Source organism: Colius striatus, chromosome 1, assembly GCF_028858725.1.
Source record: "Colius striatus isolate bColStr4 chromosome 1, bColStr4.1.hap1, whole genome shotgun sequence".
NCBI lineage: Eukaryota > Metazoa > Chordata > Aves > Coliiformes > Coliidae > Colius > Colius striatus.
In genome coordinates, this window is record NC_084759.1 from 13545045 (window position 1) to 13566368 (window position 21324).

The 21324-nt window shown below is 36.9% G+C and overlaps 1 protein-coding gene across 3 annotated transcripts in view; it reads right to left on the bottom strand.

Annotated features, from left to right (window-relative positions):
• Nucleotides 1-21324, bottom strand: part of TRPC6 (transient receptor potential cation channel subfamily C member 6) — a 99052-nt gene that overhangs the window by 16303 nt on the left and 61425 nt on the right. For all 3 annotated transcript variants that reach the window (XM_061991666.1, XM_061991684.1, XM_061991676.1), the window contains exons 3-8: nt 15357-15542; nt 13446-13610; nt 8856-9069; nt 6835-7062; nt 4373-4637; nt 1376-1571 (exon numbers count right to left, since the gene is read on the bottom strand). In XM_061991666.1, coding sequence (XP_061847650.1) covers nt 1376-1571; nt 4373-4637; nt 6835-7062; nt 8856-9069; nt 13446-13610; nt 15357-15542 — 1254 coding nt within the window. The remainder of the gene's footprint in view (nt 1-1375; nt 1572-4372; nt 4638-6834; nt 7063-8855; nt 9070-13445; nt 13611-15356; nt 15543-21324) is intronic.

Here is a 21324-nt window from a genome sequence, read left to right on the forward strand (position 1 = left end):
TGATTATATTCTGTGAAAACCAAATTTCAATGAGCTGAACTGTCCTTATTAATCCCTTTAAAAGAACGCAATTACAGAAGAGCAAAGTGGATTTGATTTAAACATTGGTTACTCCAGAGTGAGTGCTAATAGTCTGCAACACTGACTTAAAAGGGCCTGACTGAGTAGCCACTTGCTGGGAATACTGTCACACTCACTAAATGAAGAGGAAAAATCCCACATTAACATAACAAAAATGTGACTTCTCAATGAAACTATCAGTTCTGACTTCATGTCTTACTGGCCTCTTCTGTATCCATTAATTTTTTACCTTTTTTTTTGTGAGGAAGACATAAGAATTTTAAGTTCAAATTTTACTGTATACCTAATTCCACCAACTTGCTGGACTATATCATTAAATCAGGCATGCTATCATCATCGTGGTTTATGTTTAACGTTTATGGTAACTCATAACACAAAACACTTTATACCTCCTTGTAAAATTCAAGAGGTTTTTTTCTGCAGAACGGACTGACATCATGTTCAAGACCACAACTTAATATTGTTGTAACTGTTTTTAGAAGCTGCATCCAGTCAACAGTTTTTTGGATAACTGTCTGAGTTTTATTGCTGTGAACCTTATAGTTTATTCTGTGGCCTCCTGAGTCAGAAGCATCTGAATCTCCCTAGAGAATATGTGTTGCTCTTGGTCAATCTGGACAATGCTACAGCCCCAGTCCAGAGATCAGAACCCGGGACCAGAGCAGAGTCAAACCTGAGTCTGCTGCTTTGTGACAAGGGCATCACCTGGGAAAGGATGGGATGGCCTAGCTCCTGGAGATCTGCTTCCTTTTTTTCTAAACAATGATAATGATTCAGCCCTTTGTTTCCCAAGCAATGCAAGAGTTTGTGATGATTTTCAGTAGCCCTGCTTTGTCAAGTAAAGTTTCTTTCACTGCAGAGGGCCAGAGCAAGAGTTGTTGAAATAAAAGAAGAAAACAGCATGTTATGGACTTGCTTGCAAGGTCAAAGCATAGGAACAACAACATTTTTGCAATAAGAGGGACAACCCTCAAATAATAACTGACAAATGAGGCAAATGAAAGGCTCACAAAGTCACAAAATGTAGTCCATCCTCTCCAGGAAAATAATACAGTTCATCAGCAGCTTCTTAGTCCAGTCTAGCTCTTACTATTGCAAGCACATACACCTGGAAAATTTTCAGATATTTTATAATAAAAATGTACAGTGGAATTAATATTTTCACCTAATATATTCCAAAAGCCTATGTGTTACTTTTCTTGAAGTCAACAAGAATATCTTCCAGCATATGTAGACAATTAGCTATACCAGTAAACTATATGTGGTCCTATTTCACCATAAATGGAATTTTTACCTCAATTTCTTGGAATGAACTGTTGATCATTGCAATAAGCATGTTCAGTAAGACAATGACCATCGTGACATTATAGACTCCATAAAGGACATAACCGATATTTTCAATAAATTTGTGTTTATAATTGATGACAACTGATTTAACTTCTGAGAGTCCAAATATTGCCCAGAACAATGTCTTGAAACTTTCTTCAACACTAAAACAAGAAATAAAACATATGCATATGTTACTGGAGAAAAGCTGTATATTCTTATTGTATAAATTGCCAGTTACCTTTTTTATACAGTGCACAAATTTTTCCATTATAATAATGTAGAACTCTAGTGATGTTATGTAGAACAAGTAATTTCATAGGTACATCCTGTTTCATAATATAAGGTTACTAATATTTAGGACTGACAATAAAGCCATCTGATTCAGTTTAGGAATTATATATGTCCTCAAAATGGTATTACTATGATTCACTTGTTAACTACTATGCTACTTTAACTACATGCCTGCATGTAAACAACAAAATTAACCTGAAAATACTTTGTTTTAATTGCACCATTAGTTCACTTACTATGAATTATTTCACTGCTAATATGACCAAAATTCTGAACCTACTAAGACAGGATGTTTGAATGCAAATCAGCCTTTTTTAAAAAATGAGTCTCACAGACCATAATACTCTAGTCGAGTTTTCACTATTCCACAATTCCAGGCAAAAGAGCAATAAATCTTGGTGTCGGAATGCAGATTTTTTTTTTAAGGTGAGTTCATTTAAATACGTATATTTACTCTTACTCAGTTTAAATAAATGTAAGTCCAAGCCTCTGAGGTATCTTTTCCTATCTGTCTCCACCTGTTTGAAGACACATTTTTGCTTGCTTTGCTGAAGGGATCTCAGTTCCACATGTCCAAAATGCAGTAGCATTGAAAAGCACATTTGGGATTTTACTGTGTTATTGTTAAGAAAAATGTAAAAGAAATCTTGAATTTTTAGTTACAAATTTTATTTTTCTGCTTATAATAATTGAGCAGGATTCCATCTGTGAGTTATAGCTTCAGGTACTTTATATTTCATGCGACCTAGTAATGCTAAAGGGTAGCAACAAACTTCTTCCCTCTTGTCCAAGTTTGCTTCATCTGAAAATACTTCATAACAGCTCTAGTTTGAATATCATGACAGCCAGAAATCAAACAGGTAAGGGCTGCAGAGCATGGAATTTCCACTCAAATTTGAGTATTTACACTCAAATAATTGATCTTTAAATCACAGCTACAAATGAGAGGCATGACTAATATATATCAAATACTTCCTAACAATGTAAATTCAGAATTTCTATTCTTATGTCAGGAGAAGAAAAAAGAAGAAACAAGGAAATGAGAGTCAAAAAAAAAAAAAAACCAAATACCCATCAAAAATAAGGGGAATATATTTTCTCAAGACAGAACAGGTTATTGCCATTGGAAATCTATAGAGGGCTAGAGCTTAAAAAACGGATTATATTTGAAGTGGGTTTTTTCTGTTAGTAAAGATATAAAAAGCTGTCCAAATTAAATCACAAATATTTAAACTATACTGTATAGATTAGCCTGCTTTGCTTACAGATGACAGTGGGACTTGATGGAGGAACCAGTTCCCTGGTATGCTCTGAAGTGCTGGTGCTGACCACTCTTGCAGGCAAGATGCTACCCTGCAGGGTCTGACCCAGACTATGTCCTGAAAACCCTGAATAACCCCATGAACAATCCCTGTGCATGGAGTGCTACTGCAGATTGCACTGCCAGGTCACCTGACCTACGTACAATGGTATGTAAGGGGTCAAGTACTTCTGGGTTTGATAAGTCTCCCTAGCCTAATGCAGCTCAGTAGACTGGTTGCCTGCTTTGTCACAAGGGCACGTTGCTGGCTCATGGTGAACTTGGTGTCTATCAGGGCCTCTAGCTCCTTTTCTGTCAAGTTGCCTTCCAGCTGGTCATGTCTAGCCTGTCCTGATGCCTGGGATTCTTCCTCTCCAGGGGCAGGACATGGCATTTCCTTCATAAGGTTCCTGTTGGCTCATTTCTCCAACCCATCAAAGTCCTTCCGAGTGACATCACAAACAGGTGGCCTATCAGCCACTCTTGTTCATTCATACAGGCCTCCTGACACTTTTGCTTGGTTTCCTTCCCATTGAGGTGGACTGATCTTGACCACTGAGAAGGAAATTATTGAAAATCAATCAGCCTCCCTGGACTGCTCTTCTCTTCAGGGCCTTATCCCATAAGAGAATCCAGAGTTGTGATTCTGTTAATTTCTCTTGTTCTGTCTTCTCAGAAACCTGAACTCCACCAGCTCATGGTGAGCCAAGGCTGCTCCCAGCCTTTGCATACCTAACCAATTTTTCCTTATTTTTAAAAGTCAGGTGTCACAAAGCTCCTCTGTGCATCAGCTCCTTGATCACCTGTGACAGGAAGTAATTGTCAATGCCCTCTAGAAACCTCTTGGATTGCTTGTGCCCTGCTGTATTGTCCATCCAACAGATATTAAAAATGGTTAAAAATGGTTAAAAATGGTGGTTAAAAATCCTCACAGGGCTTGCAAATGTGAGGCTTCTTCCAGGTGTCTGAAGAAGGCCTCATACACTTCATCTTCCTGATAGGTATTCTACAGCAGGCACCCACTATAACACCACTCATGTTGGTCTGCCCTTTAATGCTGACCTGTAAACTCTTGCCAGTTCATCATCTATCCCTAAGCAGAGGTATAGACACTCTGGCTGCTCTCGCCTTTCCAGTCTGTCTTTCCTACTTTACCATAGTATTGTTGGGATCAAGAACTCATCTTCTGATTTCAAATATATCCTTTAAGCACCAGAACAAAGGAGAAAAATTACTACTTAATCCAAGACTAAGAACTTTTTAAGAGATGCAAATCTTATAAAACAATTAGTAAGCAATACATACAATGCAAGTAACAGACTTCCCATACAAACAGCCCACAATCAGGGCCATTTAATCAGTTGTACTTACGTTGTGAAAGCTTCATTTTGTTTTGCTCCCAGATAATAGGAATACAGATTAAACATGCCTATCATGAAAGCCACAAACACCATGATAAATATCACCATGAACTTGAAGATGTCTTTCACAGTTCTGCCAAGTGATATCTGCAGTGGTCCAAAGCTTTCATTAGCTGGTAAGATGTAGGCTATTCTGGAGAAACTTAATACTACCGCAATTGCATACAGGCCTTCAGATATGATCTGAGGATCAGACGGATCCCAGTTGATTCTGGCTAGAAACAAAAGATGAGAATTTCTGTCAGTATTTCAAGACATCTGTCAAGATTCATGGTAGGTCTTTTTGGAATAGCAGCTGGAGGTGAGGGAAGAAACTCTGGGCAATTCCAACAGCACTAGACACTTATGTTTAGCCAACTCAGTTGAGGCAGGCAGAACTAAAACCATTTTGCAGTTTCACTGGCTGTATTAATCTGTAAGATCACTGAGGTAACTTTCGGTGAATTGAATCTCAGTCTAATAGAGAATGTAAGTAAAATTCAGCTTACACTGTCTGGTGATGAAAACTGAATAAATTAAATTAGAAATGAGATTTCTTTGAGCTACTCAAAATGAAATGTCCTGATGTGGGGATCCGTAATAATTAAATACCATTCACAACTCCAAAGCTGTGGGAACATTAATAACGTTTCTCTACTTTTTCAATTTACTCAGTTTTGAAAGTCATCTGACCCAACACCCCTGCTCAAGCAGGGCCACCCAGAGCTAGTTGTCCAGGATCACGTCCAGAAGGTGGTTGAATATCTCCAAGGATGGAGACTCCATCACCTTCCTGGGCAACCTGGGCCAATCAGTTCTCAGTCACCCTCACAGTGAAAAACTGTTTATTGATGTTCAGAGGGAACCTCCACTGTTTCAGTTTGTGCCCACTGCCTCTGGTCCTGTCACCAGGCACCACTGAAAAGAACCTGGCTCTGTTCAGTTTGCGTCCCCTCTTTGAGTATTTATCAATATTGGTGAAATCCCTCCTGAGCCTTCTCTCTGTCCAGGCTGAACAGTCCCAGATCTCTCAGCTTCTGAGATCTCAGCTCAAGAGATGCTTCAGTCCCTTCATCACCTCCGTTGCCTTTCACAGGCCCTTCTCTATATTTGTGTCTCCCTGGTGCTGGAGATCCCAGAACTGCACACAGCTCTTCAGCTGTGGCCTCACCAATGCTGAATAGAGGGGAAAAATCACTTCCCTTGACTTGCTAGCAATGTTTTGCCTAATTCAGCCCAAGACCCTTTGGCTTTCTTTGGTGCAAGGGCTCATGTTCAACCTGCTGTCCACCAAGTTATATCAGCTAGCCTATGATGAAACCTGTGGCATTAAATATTCACCATGTTAGCACTACGACACATCAATGTTTTCCAAGCAGTCACCAGTGCACATATATATGCTAAAAGACGGCTCAACTCTGCTATGTGTGTACAGCTCATGGTTGATGTCCACAGAAACTGTCTTGCTAGATGATACAGTATCACACAGCATAAATGAGTTACAAGCCTTGTGCTTGTCATACTCAGAAACTGTGAGCATAAGCAACAGTCCCTGCTTGCAAATTATTCAAGTGGTTGTTACTGAAAACTGAATTAATATTTTACTAGCTGTTTTTATAGCTTCTGTGAAATTTGTAACTTTCCAGAAAAATTTATAAGACTAAAGTTTAATGGGTTTCAGGATATATATATATTAATTGCTCTGCTTTTTCTACAGCCTGGATAATGAAGAATTGTGACCTTATCAGAAACAGTATTTCAGGAATGAATAGAGATAGCAATTGATGTAACTCAATACCTACAGAAAAATATACAATAAAGGGAAGAGAGATGTGATGGTACTGAGAGTGAACACAAATAAACAGAGCTTAATTATTTCTTTTCTAGGCAAATTAGCTTCTAGACACTTCTCAGATACACCAATCAAGTGTATTTACATTTTTATCTCTCACTGCTAAAGTAAGCAGATTGAGAAATATCAAAATAATGTAACAGAGTCTCTGAGCAAAGAAAATATATAATATCTATTGGTTATGTTTTAAAGGAGGTTTAAGAAGTTTCTGCATCTTATTGCTTAGTTCGGGCCCTGCATTATGGTACATCAGGTTGGCAGTTGCACTAACGTGTTTGCAGGATAGCACTGTGTAACTGAACAGATGAAAGAACCTGGATTAAAATAATCTTGAAATGGGGTGGGGTAACAGTTGGGTTATTTTGATTTTAGATCATTTCAGTGCCTGGTGTCTAGAACAGTATTCAAAGAAATGTATGAGCATAGCCAAGGGTACTGCTATCAAACAGTGGGGATGAGAAAGAGCAGAAGGGGTGGGAATTTCTTAAGCCGTACATTGTGGAACTAAAGAATAGTTATTAACAGAAAATCAATCTGTCTTGGCCTAAGAAGTAAATTTTAATCATATGGAAATAACTCACCTAAGGTGTAGTATTTTATGCTGGGCTCCAGTGTTGGACTTGTCAGGTCTTTCATATTTGCATCAACAAAGTTCTGGGCTCTGGATGCATGCCAAAATGCCATAAACCTTGCTATGAATGACGCTGCAAAAATTGCTAACATACCAAAATCAAGCATATTCCATAACTCAAAAAGGTATTCCTTTGGACCTTGAGACCAAATTTCTTTACATTCAGACCATATCATGCCTGTATGAGACAGAACAAAGAAAATGGTGTGTTCTACCTTCAAGTTTGTCTTATTTTGTTACATACAGTATATGCTCTTGGTTGCAGTCAAACTCAAACCACTTTGGTCATCAGGAGTTCGACTACAAACAAAAATCCTTGAACTTGGCAATTCATATACATTCCAGTACTTCTTTCCCATATGAGTAATAATAACTGTCTTTCATACTGCTTTTTCCTGTACAACTACAAAAGCTTTCAAAGAATGGGTTGTGAGTGTTATCCTCTGTTACTGACACAGGAAGAGACAAAAAGAGCAGAAATGCTGGCCTGATTATACAGTAGCAGTAGAACTACTGACAGCACTCATATTTGCCTATCTGCAGAGTACACTGGGCACAGTCTCTTTTGAAATTGCAATATATATGACAAATCAGCATGAAAGCAAGAATCAGACTTCATACTTTTTCAGTGGGGCAAAGGTATCTGTTTGATTCCTAATCATTATCCCTTAATAATAAAATACAGAAGTACTGTATTAGTTTATGGAATCTTTTTTATTGAATAAATATTTTTCCTTTTCAAGACAAAATTTATTTAATCATGAACTAAATTTCTAGGAGTCTAAAGAGAGTTGATTAACAAGTGAATTAGAATAATATCATTATTTTTTGCACTTATTGAATTGTTTAAAGGAACTTTTTATCACTTTCAAATAAGGACAATTATCATATTATTACACTGAGTAAATTCAGTATTACATCTGTATGCAGGGAATCAATTTCTCATTAACCACCTTGCACACAAAACTGAAATAAATAAAAATAGATTAAATTAGCAAACTAGAACTTCAAAATGGGAAATTATTATCTAGTCTTCAGATGAAAACATTGATATTTATAGAATATTTGGAAATCAAAGTGCCATATTATCCCTATAATACACAATTATATTGATTTATACAGTATTTTAAAGCTCCAAGAATCAGCTGGGTCTACAAATGGCTACAATTTCAATCACAGAGATCTCATAAAAGTAAATATACAAGCTCTTGAATGGAAGCATATTTTATTTAGCTCAAATTTAACACTTGAGTGTTAACTAACAACCAGAACCCAGATCCTTAAAATATTTGGTCATGTCACTCCCATTGGAATAAATGGTATTAGACTTGTAAATAAGAATTGAGAGCCAAAAATCAGAAAGTCAAAATCTATTTAAGGATCTGTGCTCGAGTTCTGATATTGAATACTACTGTACTACCAAACTGAATGGGTCATCTCAGAGTACTACTCATAGCATTAATTTAATCCCCATGTTCAGGTGGAAAAATCTACCGCTGAATGTTCAGGAGTCTATGTTCTTTTTCTCTTTTGTCAGTAATACATTTAGTTACACATTATTAATACTGTGAGCACATTTGCAAAATAAGAGAATCTTAGCAAAAAGAGGCAACTGGACACAAAACGCTTGCCCCGTAATGTGGAAATCTTTGCCCTCAGAAGCTGAAATGGTATGAATCAAAAGCTCCAGAATACTGTAGATGCTTCCTTTTGATATTCATAAAACTGTATTAATTAATATTCAGATGTAGATGTATTCACCTAAGCCCTTAACCTAAATGTTTGTGATTAACTAGGCACATGTGAATCCTGCTCATATGTAGTAAGAAACACGAGGCTAATGGGGGAATGCAGCCAGTTGAATAAACGCCCTTGGTTACACTTTTTACGTGTAACAATAGCAGAGGATTACATTGGGTCCAGCTTCCCTGAAATCACAGCAAGACAAATTTAAGCAAAAATTAATCTTACCTATTACCCAAGAAATAATGAGCATCTCCATCCATGAGAAGCACGACGTTTTCATCCTGAATAACTGTTTTACATTGCCTGTTGTTTCATTTGGTCGGAGTTTGGTGCCATCAAATCTGTCAGCTGCATTCATGACAAGTAGACCAAGGAAAATGGTGAAAGATGCTGCATGGGCTACAAACTTCATAAATGGTCCACGCATTATCCTCCCCAGCTGCAACAGAGGTTATGAAACACAATGATATTGCACTGCCTTCTTCTAAAATGAAAATGTATAAAGGAAACAGTAACACAGAGAAAGATGTATTTCAATAACACACAGGAATAAATATTTGCAAAAAGTTTTCTACTATGATGCTGTGCTGACAGCCACTTTAAAAGTTTCAACTTGCTGTTTTCAGATGGATAATCTATTAGTTTCACTATATGTATGTTTTTAACTCAGTGTTTTGAAATCTGTAATTATTCTGGGCCATCTATGTCTATTATAGGTAATCAAGAGAAAAAATTATTAGTTGTTGAAGTTCTTAACATGCTAGTCATCTTTTTGAAGCAACAAAGAAAATGAGATTTTGACACTAAAAGCATTAAATTATCACCAGGAGTGACTTATAACTGAAGATTTCTGTTTGTGAACTGACATGACACTCAATTTGTCACAGTTATTGAGCAGTTTTCCCAAACAATTTTCTTTTTTAAAAGAAGTCACGAGGCCTCAAAGGTTATGTTTATAGTTCTGTAGTGTCTTAATTTGCTTCCTGATTCCTTTAATGGAGATGTTCTCAACTTTATCACAACTAAGAACCACTTTAAAATGGTTTAGTGCAATATTTAAAAAAATATATATAAGTTGCATACAACCTCACACAAGGCTGAACTTTTAGCAATTACTTATCTATGAGAGTGCCTGTATTAAAAGTCTTAATTTGTTCACTTAGTTGGCAGCTGCAGAAAAATACTTTATTTTAGATGAAGATATTTATCTGTATTTGACAAAAATCCCTTGGAAAGAATTGAAAGCAAGTGTCACAGATCTCAGCTGAAACATATAACAATCTGAGATCTGGAAAAGACAGGGGAAAGCAAAAAGAGAATTTATTGATATTCCTATTTTTGCTACACTTGTTTCAATATAAAAGTCAGAATTTTGCTGTCCTTACTGACAACTTTTACAGAAACAGAGAATAAGAGAAAGCAGCCAAGTATGCAATAGTAAGGTTTCAAATACAGACAATATTAAGAAAACAAGATAAATGTAAAAAGAAGATAATGTTAAAGGAACACTGTCAATGCTATCAGGCACAAAAACTGATCATCTTTCTCCTTCACATTATTTTGCAAACTCATGCCATTCATTATGTTTCTCACTCAATGAAATTAATTTATCTTTTGCTGAATAAAATATTCTATCAGTCTCATGAGATGAACTTCAACAGACAAATATTCTGCATGAACTACAAGGAGAACAGGTAATCATAACGGAGAAGGATTTTACTTCAAGCTAGGAAGGAACAGTCATAAGCAACACACAATAAAACAAAACTGGAAAGTTACGAAGTACCTTGACATTATCCTTTTATATTGGATTATTCTGGTATTCACAGATGAAGATGGGTTAGGAGACAGATGCCAAAAAGAGAGCCAGAAAAGAAGATACTAAAGGAGGTAAAGTTAATGTATCCCTTGATCAAAAATTATAAAATTTAAAGGACTGAATTCCTAGTGCCTCACCTTCTAGTCCTTCTAAAGAGACTGAAAAGTATTTTTTACATATGTGTAGTAAAATATACCTGGAAGTAAGACTGACTACGGTTGAACTGATTACACAAGTGTTGAAGTTATTATGACACCGTCATATAACAGTGATTCAATAAAATCTTGAAATTATACATTTAAAATTACAGATCTTTTTAGGGAGAAAATATATGTCAGAAAATATGAATCAGGGAAAGAAAGGGCAATACGTAAAGACGAGGCCACAATCTTGAAAAAATTTGGACTGTTCTATAAGCTAGAGTCCCTCCTTAATATACTTCTACTGTGCCTTTTGACATAATAAATTCTCTCCCATTGCGCAGACAAAGGACATCTAAACGCTCAATCTCTTTCTGCAATTTAAGTGGATTTGGATTTTGTTTTGTGTCTTTTCTGGTTTCTGATCCTGTGGGCTATGGCCTTTGGTCTGCTATGGAGTTTTGGAGAGAGTTTTATGTGTTGGTTTAGGTTAGGATAAGATATACAATAGCTATATTGTGGATACTTTGACATGTATTCAGCTGTATATAGGGTCACTTGAAATTGCTGGGGACCATAGCCAGTGATTCACATTACTCCCCCCTTGTGACTCTGCAGAAACAATCAGTATTCTAACATTATGGAGTATGGCATTGGCAAAGAAATGATAAAATAGAACTCTAGGTAACACATCTATCACAAAGGAGAAAAGACCTGATAACATAAAAAGAGATAATGCAAATACTTGTTTAGGAAGAAAAATTTCCTAGCTCCTCATTCAGTAGACATAATGTTCCATTTCTTTTTCTATATCACAGTGCAAAAGAATATGTATAATTCCCATAACATGCTTCTAGAAGCATGCAGGGACTTAATAAGTTACTTCTTCAGAAACATCAATCACAGGTGGCTGGGATGAGACAAAGAAGACTTGATTTCAAATTCAGATCCCACATCTTGGCCAGGGGCTGACTCAAGATGCAGTCTTAATTCCTTTCAGCATCTGACATCAGTGAATTCCTGCCAAATCAATGTGACTTTGGCCAGATATTTCTATGATATCTCTTCCAGATCTGAAACTCTCAATTCAGTACCTGTGGTTCAAGTTCCAGCTAAGTTTTTTTTTAAAGAGGAAAGTGGTGAGCTACACAAGTAACTAACCGAGATGATGCAAATGTCTTACAGACATTTTTGCCCTTTTCAGTCATGGCAGAGGAATATAAATATATGTGTTAGAATAACTCCACTGCAAGCTGTTATTTTCACCACAAATACCATGAGTAATTTCTTTTTCTTCTGTCACTGTGCCCTACATTGTCAAACCTGGGAAAAAAAATGAGTACTTCATCTTGGTAGAAGTCTTTATAAAATTCCATCAACTCATACACAGAATGGACTTGATAAAGATCATATTCTGTATCGCAGCTGCCCTATCCTGAAATTAAACAGTGAAGATTTTTGTCTTCAAAACCAGAAGAATCATATTTTGAAGTATGAGTGAAGCATAACATAAGAAATGGCAAATGGTGAAACAGGTAGATTAGATTTTACATTTACAGAATATAATGAAACAAAAAGTATTCAACATATAAATCACATGATGAGATGATTAAATAGTGTCCGAGGAAGAGAAACCATAAAGGATGTTGTCCCTCAAACTTTGGCTATAAAAAGCTATACTGAGAGCTTTTTCACAATGTACAATGACTCAAAATTACTTTAAGATTCAATAAATCAATGAAAGGAAAATGACAAATAGATGTCACTGCTACAGTTGAAAACCAATTACTGAAGTATGCTGAATCTCAAGGCATGTTTTTAGACAAAAGTATTGATAAAAATCCTATTAACTATAAAGAAAAGTTAAAAGGGTGTAACTTGTTCTTATTAGCTGGACTGAAAAAAATGAAAAATATGTCAGAGAAAAAAGATCAACCTTTCTCCTCTCAGACAACAATAACAAAAGCTAAAAAACCCACAAAAACCTCTCTTTCAACCTTCCTCTTCCCTTGGAAGCACCATATGTGATCATTATTTGACCTGCTAAAATCATGGATGTTAAACTGTACCCCATTGAATAATCCTTACAGGATCCGATTTGTTCCCTCTAACATACTTTGAAGGGAAATTTTCCATCAGCATCCATTTAAAATGGACAGCGACCAACTAAAGCAGAGATTCAATGAAAAGCTCAGAGAGGTCAGACATTGTAACTCATCTTCAGTGGAAAGGCTTTCATGTTATATATCATCCAAAACAAATACAGTGGTAGCATCCACATGCAGATAGTGCATTATTAATGGATGCAGGGTACTGCTTTAAAAACCTCATTGAAACATAGTATTAGCACTGCACTGACAAGTCAAATTGGTTCACTTTGACTTACAGAAAACTGATCATTACTGAAGTTTTCAAATTTATGTTTCAGTGACTTTTATCTATTGATATTTAATCATAAAAAATAAAGTTGCTTTTGAAGTAACTGGAGTCAACCCACAGCTTGAATTGAGTCTATCCAAGTCAATGGGAAATGAGGATCTTCTGTATCTACCTACTAAGGAAAAAAATAAATGCAGAACAGTTTCTGAAGTACAACTTCTATAAGGCAACTCTTGCTCAAACATGGCAATCTAATGTAATATACATTGTGTTTAACAAAATTCATGTATCTGCACTCATAACTACCAGAACATGCAACCTTGCAGTCATTTCATTCTAACTCAGATTTAAAAGAATAGGTTTTTGAAGTAATATTTAAGCATATCAGTAATCTATACTCATTTTTGCCAGATGAGAATCTATATCCATATGATACATGAGCTGATAAAAGACCATTACAACATTTCATGGACTGACCTTACTGCAAGGAGCAATCCAGTAAGCCATTGAAAGGAAAGGCAGTCCTACTGCAACAGCAAGAACAACCAGAAACTTCACTGCCATTGTCTGCTGCCGTAAACCTGACAAATTCTCATACCAGATTGAGAGAAGTTGTTGCTGGCAGTTTGGATGTGCTACAAACTGTAACAAAGAGAAGGAGCATTACAAAAAATATTGCTATCAGAGTATCTTTTGTTAAAATTACAGTTACACGACGTGCATTAAGAATGTTTGAATAGCAACAAGTCAGCTTATTGGAGCACTAACAAGTGTGAAAAAAAGGTTTTTTGATGAGCATAATCTCCCAGCATGCAGGCATGTTGCTATCATCAACAGTAACAACAGCTCCTTTAATTTAGATTAATTTATAATGTGGAATATTTTTGACAAACTGCAAAAATGAGGAGTTTGTCCTATTACCTTCTTTTCTGTCAATACTCTGGAGAGTATAAGAACCATCTTATAAAGGCAGACATTAATAAACAGTGGATTCTCAAGTCACACAAATTTTAAGTCTAGACTGGGAAGTACAATTCAGAATTTAACTGAATCTAATATATTATTTTCTAGAATAGTTCTCTGTATTTGAAGGATGACTGGCTGAAGGTGCAAGAAATGTCTTTATTTGTGCAAGAGAAAGTGTTGAAAGAAAGTTCAATTCAAGGAAGGACTGGCTCAAATACTACAAAAGGATAAGGTCAATGTGGTATCAGTTGTTTCAGCTCTCTTTATTGACTGCAGCTTGCCAAGTGTTTTGCAGATTTGTGTTCATATGCTGGTAGGTTTTCTTCTTTTCCTCCCTTCATGAACACACAAATACTCCTCATCTGTAAATGTTTTAGATGTCCCCCAGAGACATTAACTCAAATTTTGTAAAAAATCTGTAACTCTTCCCTGATAAACCAGATCTGTATCTTCAGATTTTAATTTAAGTGTCCTGACTCCCTATGGTAGTTTTGGATTTTTATTTTTGTAAAAAACAGATAGTTAATTTTCACAGTGTTGATCTGATGCATTTTCTTATGTAAGAAAAGTTTTATCACAGGTCTTGCTGCTCTGTCAGGAGAGAATTCTACTTTGGGTAACCAGCTTTCAAAGTATATTCATGAGCTGTATCTTCTTGATCTTCAGCTGTACAAACTTCACCACACAAGTATTTCTCCATGGTTCACCTCCAGCATTACCTACAATTTTACAAGCTATATTTTCCAAGAGAAGTTTTCTGGGTAGTTCAAGAGTCTTGGTGCAGCCGCTAACTCGGCTTGTTTCACTCGGTTCTTTTCAGATGCAGACCAGAGTATTAAACCGACAGCAAAAATAAAAGTAAACCAAAGAAGGGTTCTGTTCTGTTCTGTTCTTCAGAAGTGAGAACCACTGTATTATTACTCCTAGATTATGTCTTTTATCCTCTATACAGACAATTATGCATGTTCTGTGAGTTACACAATTTCACTTAGTTTTCTCAACTTTCATAAAAAGACATAACAGCTTGCCAAAAATGTGTATCAATATCTACCATGCAGTGCACAGATCTGCTTGTGCCAGTCTCTATTTTTTATTATATCTTACACTTTTCCAAGCAAATTTCTTCCATATTTTTTCAGAGATTAAAAAGAAAAACAATATCTACAAATTATGCATAAAGCTACACATTTTTTTAGAGTCATTTGCTCTCATACTCACTGTGACCAGTATCCACCCTGAGTATCTGGCTTGTTTATATTACAAGCTACTTGGGGCAAAAATTGTTTGTAAAATACCCTGTGCAGAAGGGCTCAAATGTTCACTTAAGAGTCATTACATAACTTCAGACACAGAAACATTTCATAAGAGTACTATTTAACACCATCATTATGACATCTCTGTTTAACCAACATAATTGCTTACTTTTTTAACTTCATATTTAATGGCAAGTTTTAAGCGACTAAGGCTGGGGCGACCGTGTTCTCCATTATTATGGCTCATCTCTACATCACCATTCAGAATAGCTTCCACTTCTTCTGTATTTCTGCACAGATCAAGGAGTCCAACCACAAAATCCTTGCATTGCATAGACAATTTCTTGTAATCATTCTAGAAAAGAAAAGAAGAAAGAAGATAACGTGCTGTTTACACCTAACGTGAGAGAAATAGTTCTAGATCCCAGCTATGCATTCGTTGAGCATCAGCAATTTGTTTGCATCATGTTATGCCTTTTTTTTTGTTTGTTTCTGGTATAGCACTTTGTAATCAGGTATGTACTTCCCCTGAATGTTTAAAGAGCAGGATTCATTTCATCTTGGTTACCTTGGACATCTACATTATCAAGTTTTACACCAGAGTTATTTCTCTAGACGTGCTTTAGAGCCAGCTGAAAATAAAAAAACACTTCCAGAAATATTGTTTGACACATCTTAATGACTATTTCAAGTTGAGGTGAATAGCAGTGTGGAAATTTTTCTATTCAATGACTGTCACAGAATTCTAGATAATTATTTCAAACATAGAAAGTTAAACTGGGAGATCTCAATTGGACAAAATGAGTATCCTACAAAGAACTTGCTTAAACAACTTTCAGCTTTTTTGCGAGTTAGATAAATATATTGCATATATTTTCTTGGGCCTTGAATTGTTATTATATATCTTATCTTTCTCATTTTCCAATATTTGTTTCAGCTTGCAAACACAAGATTTGGTTGCTTTTTTCCATCAACAGTGTCAGCAGTGCTGCAGATAGCATGGTGATCCCACATCTCCAACACAATGCTCTCTAGTGCAAATATCTCATGACAGACTTCACCATGTGAGGCAAAATGTTGCTCTATAACTGCAGGTTCAGTAGCTTATTGTTTTAACTACTAAATATTCTTTAGAGCGACTGTTTTCCAAAAGATAAAAGTCAAATCAGAAAAAGGTATTTTGATCATCACAATCCACAGTTTGTTAACCACTCATTATTTCAGCTGTGTTTGGATCATAAAAGATGCATATAGCTAGAAAGGTAGGGAGTTAGATGGACAGAGATACAGATGGATATCTAAAGATAAAAAACATGTGCAGATACACTGTCCCATGCCTAGATCCTTCAAGAGTTACTTATATAGGTGTCAACAGCCTTCTTATATTTTTTGTGATTTCCGCTAATTTTAATGTCTTAAAAAGTTGAAATTACTGTAGATTTTTTTCCCTAAAAAAGAATAAAAAACCCTGCAACCACTCCACACCACACAGAACTGCTCATGTAGTCTGCATTTCATGTTCAAAATAACTTTCTAGGAATGCTTTTATTACAGTGATACATTTCCTCCTTTTCTGGTCTGCTCTTCATAGCATTCCCCCTCCTCCCACTCTCAGTTTCTGTTAGTCCCTTCTTCTTAAATACTTCCTTCATACGAACTGCCATCGAACACACATCCCAGAAGGGAAACCATTAGTTTGAGTATACGAGTGCTCTATTTGATGAGAGTGTACTTCATGCATGTTTGTGCTTTGTTACCCACAACACTACAATACCAGTGTATTACTTGGATAGATGAGTGCAAACATTCATATAGAAATAGCAATAGACACTGTTGTATGTCTACACAAAACTGCTAGTGATTTTTTTTTTAGTAATGTAAAGTAAACAAGATAGCACTGATTTGTCATAAAAGAGGAAGGAACTTTAATACCATTTCTCTAAAAGATAACAGAAGCTAAGTACTAGAAGAAATCATTTCATGATATGCTGCGTATTTTATTGCTATTGTTTTCCTTCTCTTCAGAAGAATCATAGAATCATAGAATGATAGGCGTTGGAAAGGACCTTTAGAGATCATCTAGTCCAGCCCCCCTGCAGAAGCAGGGTCACCTAGATCAGGTCGCATAGGAACATGTCCAGGCAGGTCTTGAAGACCTCCAAGGAGACTCCACAACCCCTCTGGGCAGCCTGTTCCACTGCTCCCTCACCCTCACAGTGAAATAGTTTTTTCTTATGTTTAAGTGGAACTTTTTGTGTTCCAGCTTCATCCCATTACCCCTTGTCCTGTGCATGAGAGATATGTCAAAATCCTGACCTCTTGGCATTACAGAAAGACTTTTTTTAACAGTAATATATCACCTTTTGTTTGGTTTTCACTTTGTAACAGCAGCTAAGATAAGATTCAGTATCCAATCACTTTAATATATATTTTAATCTTCTTCAAAATGAAAGGAAAAGTAGCCATTAGAGATTCACAGACAAATGGCAAACATACAGTCAACCTATACACCTTTGTATGATTAGGCATCATTAATTGTTCCAAACTGATATCTGACCCTTGAAAAAAAGTAGTATTTTCAATAAATTTCATAACAAAATAATTTGGCCTTCATAAATAATCATTACAAAATATTGTATATATTTTAACGTGCATATTTTCTGTTAGGAGACATGTATATGCATGCACACTTACACACACTCTTCATCATTATTTTCCTGGTATGATGACTGAGACATGAAATGGACTTCTAAAACAATATGTAAGGAGAGCATTACTCCACAGTGGAAGTCCAATGCCTTTGGGTAGTCTCAAAACCAAAATCACAGAATCACAGAATCTTAAGGATTGGATATGATATTTTTCTGAATGTAGTCCTATTTACCAAAATGAATATTGATTTGGGCTCTTTTAAAAACAGCCAGACAGCCCCATCAACAGGTTGCAGAATTATCCCTTCTGAATTTAGGTTTGTACACAGTACCACAGTATATATTAGCACCCAGTAAATTCACCAATAAACTCCCTCGGTTTATCTTCTCATTTGCAAATGCAATAAAACAGCTTCCCCTCCTATGAAATATCATCACAGCTGTGATCAGTGGTGGTGGCTAAGCTGGAGTGTCCCGAGGAGACAGGTGAGAGCAGCAGAGCTCTGGGAAGGTGAGCAGTGCCTCCCATTGCTGCCTCCACCCCTAGCACAGCGCAGGACCCTGTACTACAGTGCAGGCAGTTAAAGACAATGCACAGCCCTGCTCCCCATCACATCTGGAAACATCTTACCTTAGGAAGAAGTCATCTTTTTGGGGAAGGTTATGAAATATAGGTCACAGGACCTTAAGGGTTGGAAAAGATGGAATGAAACTCTCTTAAACTGCTATGGGAAAATCTGCCAGAATCTGAACACAGGGCAGATAGCCCTGTGGGCAACTTTGTTTCTAAGAAATACAGTATGTTAACTTGCAGAGACTAATGCACGTGGGCTGCCTTTTGCCCCTTCTCTCCTTAATCCACCCAGATCTGCAGAGGCAGCAAAAATATTAATACACTTTTCTTAACATCTCAGTGTCTATCATCACATATGCACAGAAAGATCCTCCTCCCACAGAGTCCCTGACTGCTAACGTGAGCCATGCGAACATGGTAATTTCTTTGGCTTAAAATGGCCAAAGGCACACAGATAATTCTACAAGTTCTCCTTTACCACAAATTGTAAACTTAATGAATTAAAAAACCAGTCCTGGGAGACTCAAGAAGGAATCCATCAAAGTTGGAGGCTCTAAAGAATTAGCCCTTAATTCTGCAATATGGTGTATGTGTGTTTTATTGTATGCATGTGACAACATTGGTTCAGGACCCCTCTGCAGGTCAGCAAACACCCAATTTTGCCACACCAAGTATGAGGGGACAGGACTGGCTTCTCCCACCCCACAAAAGGAAGGGGATAATTTCTGGTGAGTGCTGTAGGGGATGAGGAACAAAAGCAACAAGATGCTGATGACAGAGGAATGACAACATGGGTGGGGGTGACAGAGGCTGCTGCTGAGAGGGATCATCTGCGCTTTGTGGTAGGAGCAGCTGCAGACTGTCTTGGTGTCCCGGGTAAGGGATATCAAGGGCCTCTGAAAATCTCAGCTGACCACGGTCTGCCTTACCTCTGACCATGTAAGGAGGACAGCATGGTCAGGAGAGCAGGAGTGCATGGCCACAGACATTTCTCACAGAAGGAGCCTTCTCTACGTAGGCTCCTGTGACCAGTCACAGGCTCCTACTGTCCCCCAGACTGTGCCTGGAATGAAAATGCTCTCAGGACAGAGGCTGACACTGAACCTCACAGACAAGATGTTCTCCAGACCATATCCTGGCCCTGCTTTGTGAACTGTAGAGGCCAAGACCAGAAACACAGGCATATGTTTGCTGTGAATGTAATTGGGACCTAAACGGTGGATTTAGACATCAGTAACTAGATAAACATATTATTCCTGTTACAAAGGTGGCCCTTACTCCTTCAGTGCTCAGTTCTTCTCTAAAAGGTGATGGTACCTTTTCTTTAAGAGACATGATAACACTTGCAATAAAGACTGAGATCTGATTTCTGTAGCACAGGTTGTATAAATGAAAACAAACAGAAAATCAGACTTGGAGATGATAAACTGAATTTTCCTTCTCATCACAAAAGCAAACTCAGATGACCTTATTAGGGGTATTAATTTACAGCACACAGTGAGATATCTATGATTAATTAAAAAATGCATTTTCCACTCCATCGCAGTCAACAACAGAAGTCTGTTGCCTTTACAGCTGCAGCAGACTTTGTACTAAATGTGTGTCTTATTCATTTTGGACAGCACTGGGCTACAGCTGTTTCTTTCAAAACTCCAAGACACATCTCTTCAGGACAACGTTTGTCAGATATCATCTACATCCTTACTGACATAGTAGTGGTATTAGCTCTAAGGCAAAGGATTTATATGATACAAAAAATGAGCCCAATCCCCCAAAATAAAAATATTCTCTAACATCAAACCTTGTGAAGGAGCACACTTAGCTACATCACAAAAAGCTAAATTAAACGATGGTCAGAAAATCCTGAAGTTCTCAGAACTACTTGGGAAGCCTGAATTAGCTGTTTGCTTGGTATACAAATACCCCTACACTGTGCTTGACACGTCTGTCTATTTGGTCTTCCTTCAGAAGTCATCTACTTTTTTTTCTGGTTTTGCTCCTAATAAAGAATGATCCTCCAAAATACTTGTAAAAAGTACCTGCAACCAAATGCAACAGGCATGTAATGCTTGATGACACCACTGCAGAGACACCACTGCAATGCTCGATGACACCTTTCCTTTGAAGCAAAGGAACTTTATTTCAGAGAATAGCACTTTCTGCTGATCATGGCATTTCTTATTTTGCATGAATTACAGTTTCAGTCAGTGTTTTCTCTACCATTAACTGATGGTCTAAGACAGGAGAGAGAAGTAATAGTCATGAAACAACCAGCAGCATAGTTGAGCTTTAACCCTTTCCATTGTCTCTGAGGAAGATCTGGGAATTATCTGTTGCTGTAGACACCCCTTAGGAAGCTTAGGAAGCTCCCCTGCAATATTACTCCATCAGCACTATGAAAGAGGTGATTTTTAAAACAGTGGACAACAAGAAAGTTCATTTTTCATTTAGGTAAGCTTTGAAATACTTCAAATGGCTTTGACAATACTCTAGGTGGAGCTCAAGACTTTCCATGTCCAGTTAATCTATGCACTAAAAACACACTCATTTTGATCACACTAACACATATAAGACATTTTTATACACACACATTTTTACACAGGGTCTACATTATCCAGACAATTGTGGCAAACTCCTGAAACAAAACAAGTGTAACAATTTTTTAGATAATTTCCTGCAAGCAGGAATGTGAGCTTGCAGGAGCACAAACAAGCCTAGACTCAATAAAGACCGGCATCCATTTCCTGCAACTTGTACACACAACCTTTGTACCACCTGCACTGAACCTAAGCCGGTTATTTCTCAAAGTCCCCAACCTGTCTGGATATTGTAAATGTTATCACTTATCAATAGTGTAAATGTTAACTCTTGACAATGCACAAATAAATGTCCTCCATGGTCTTTAACATTTA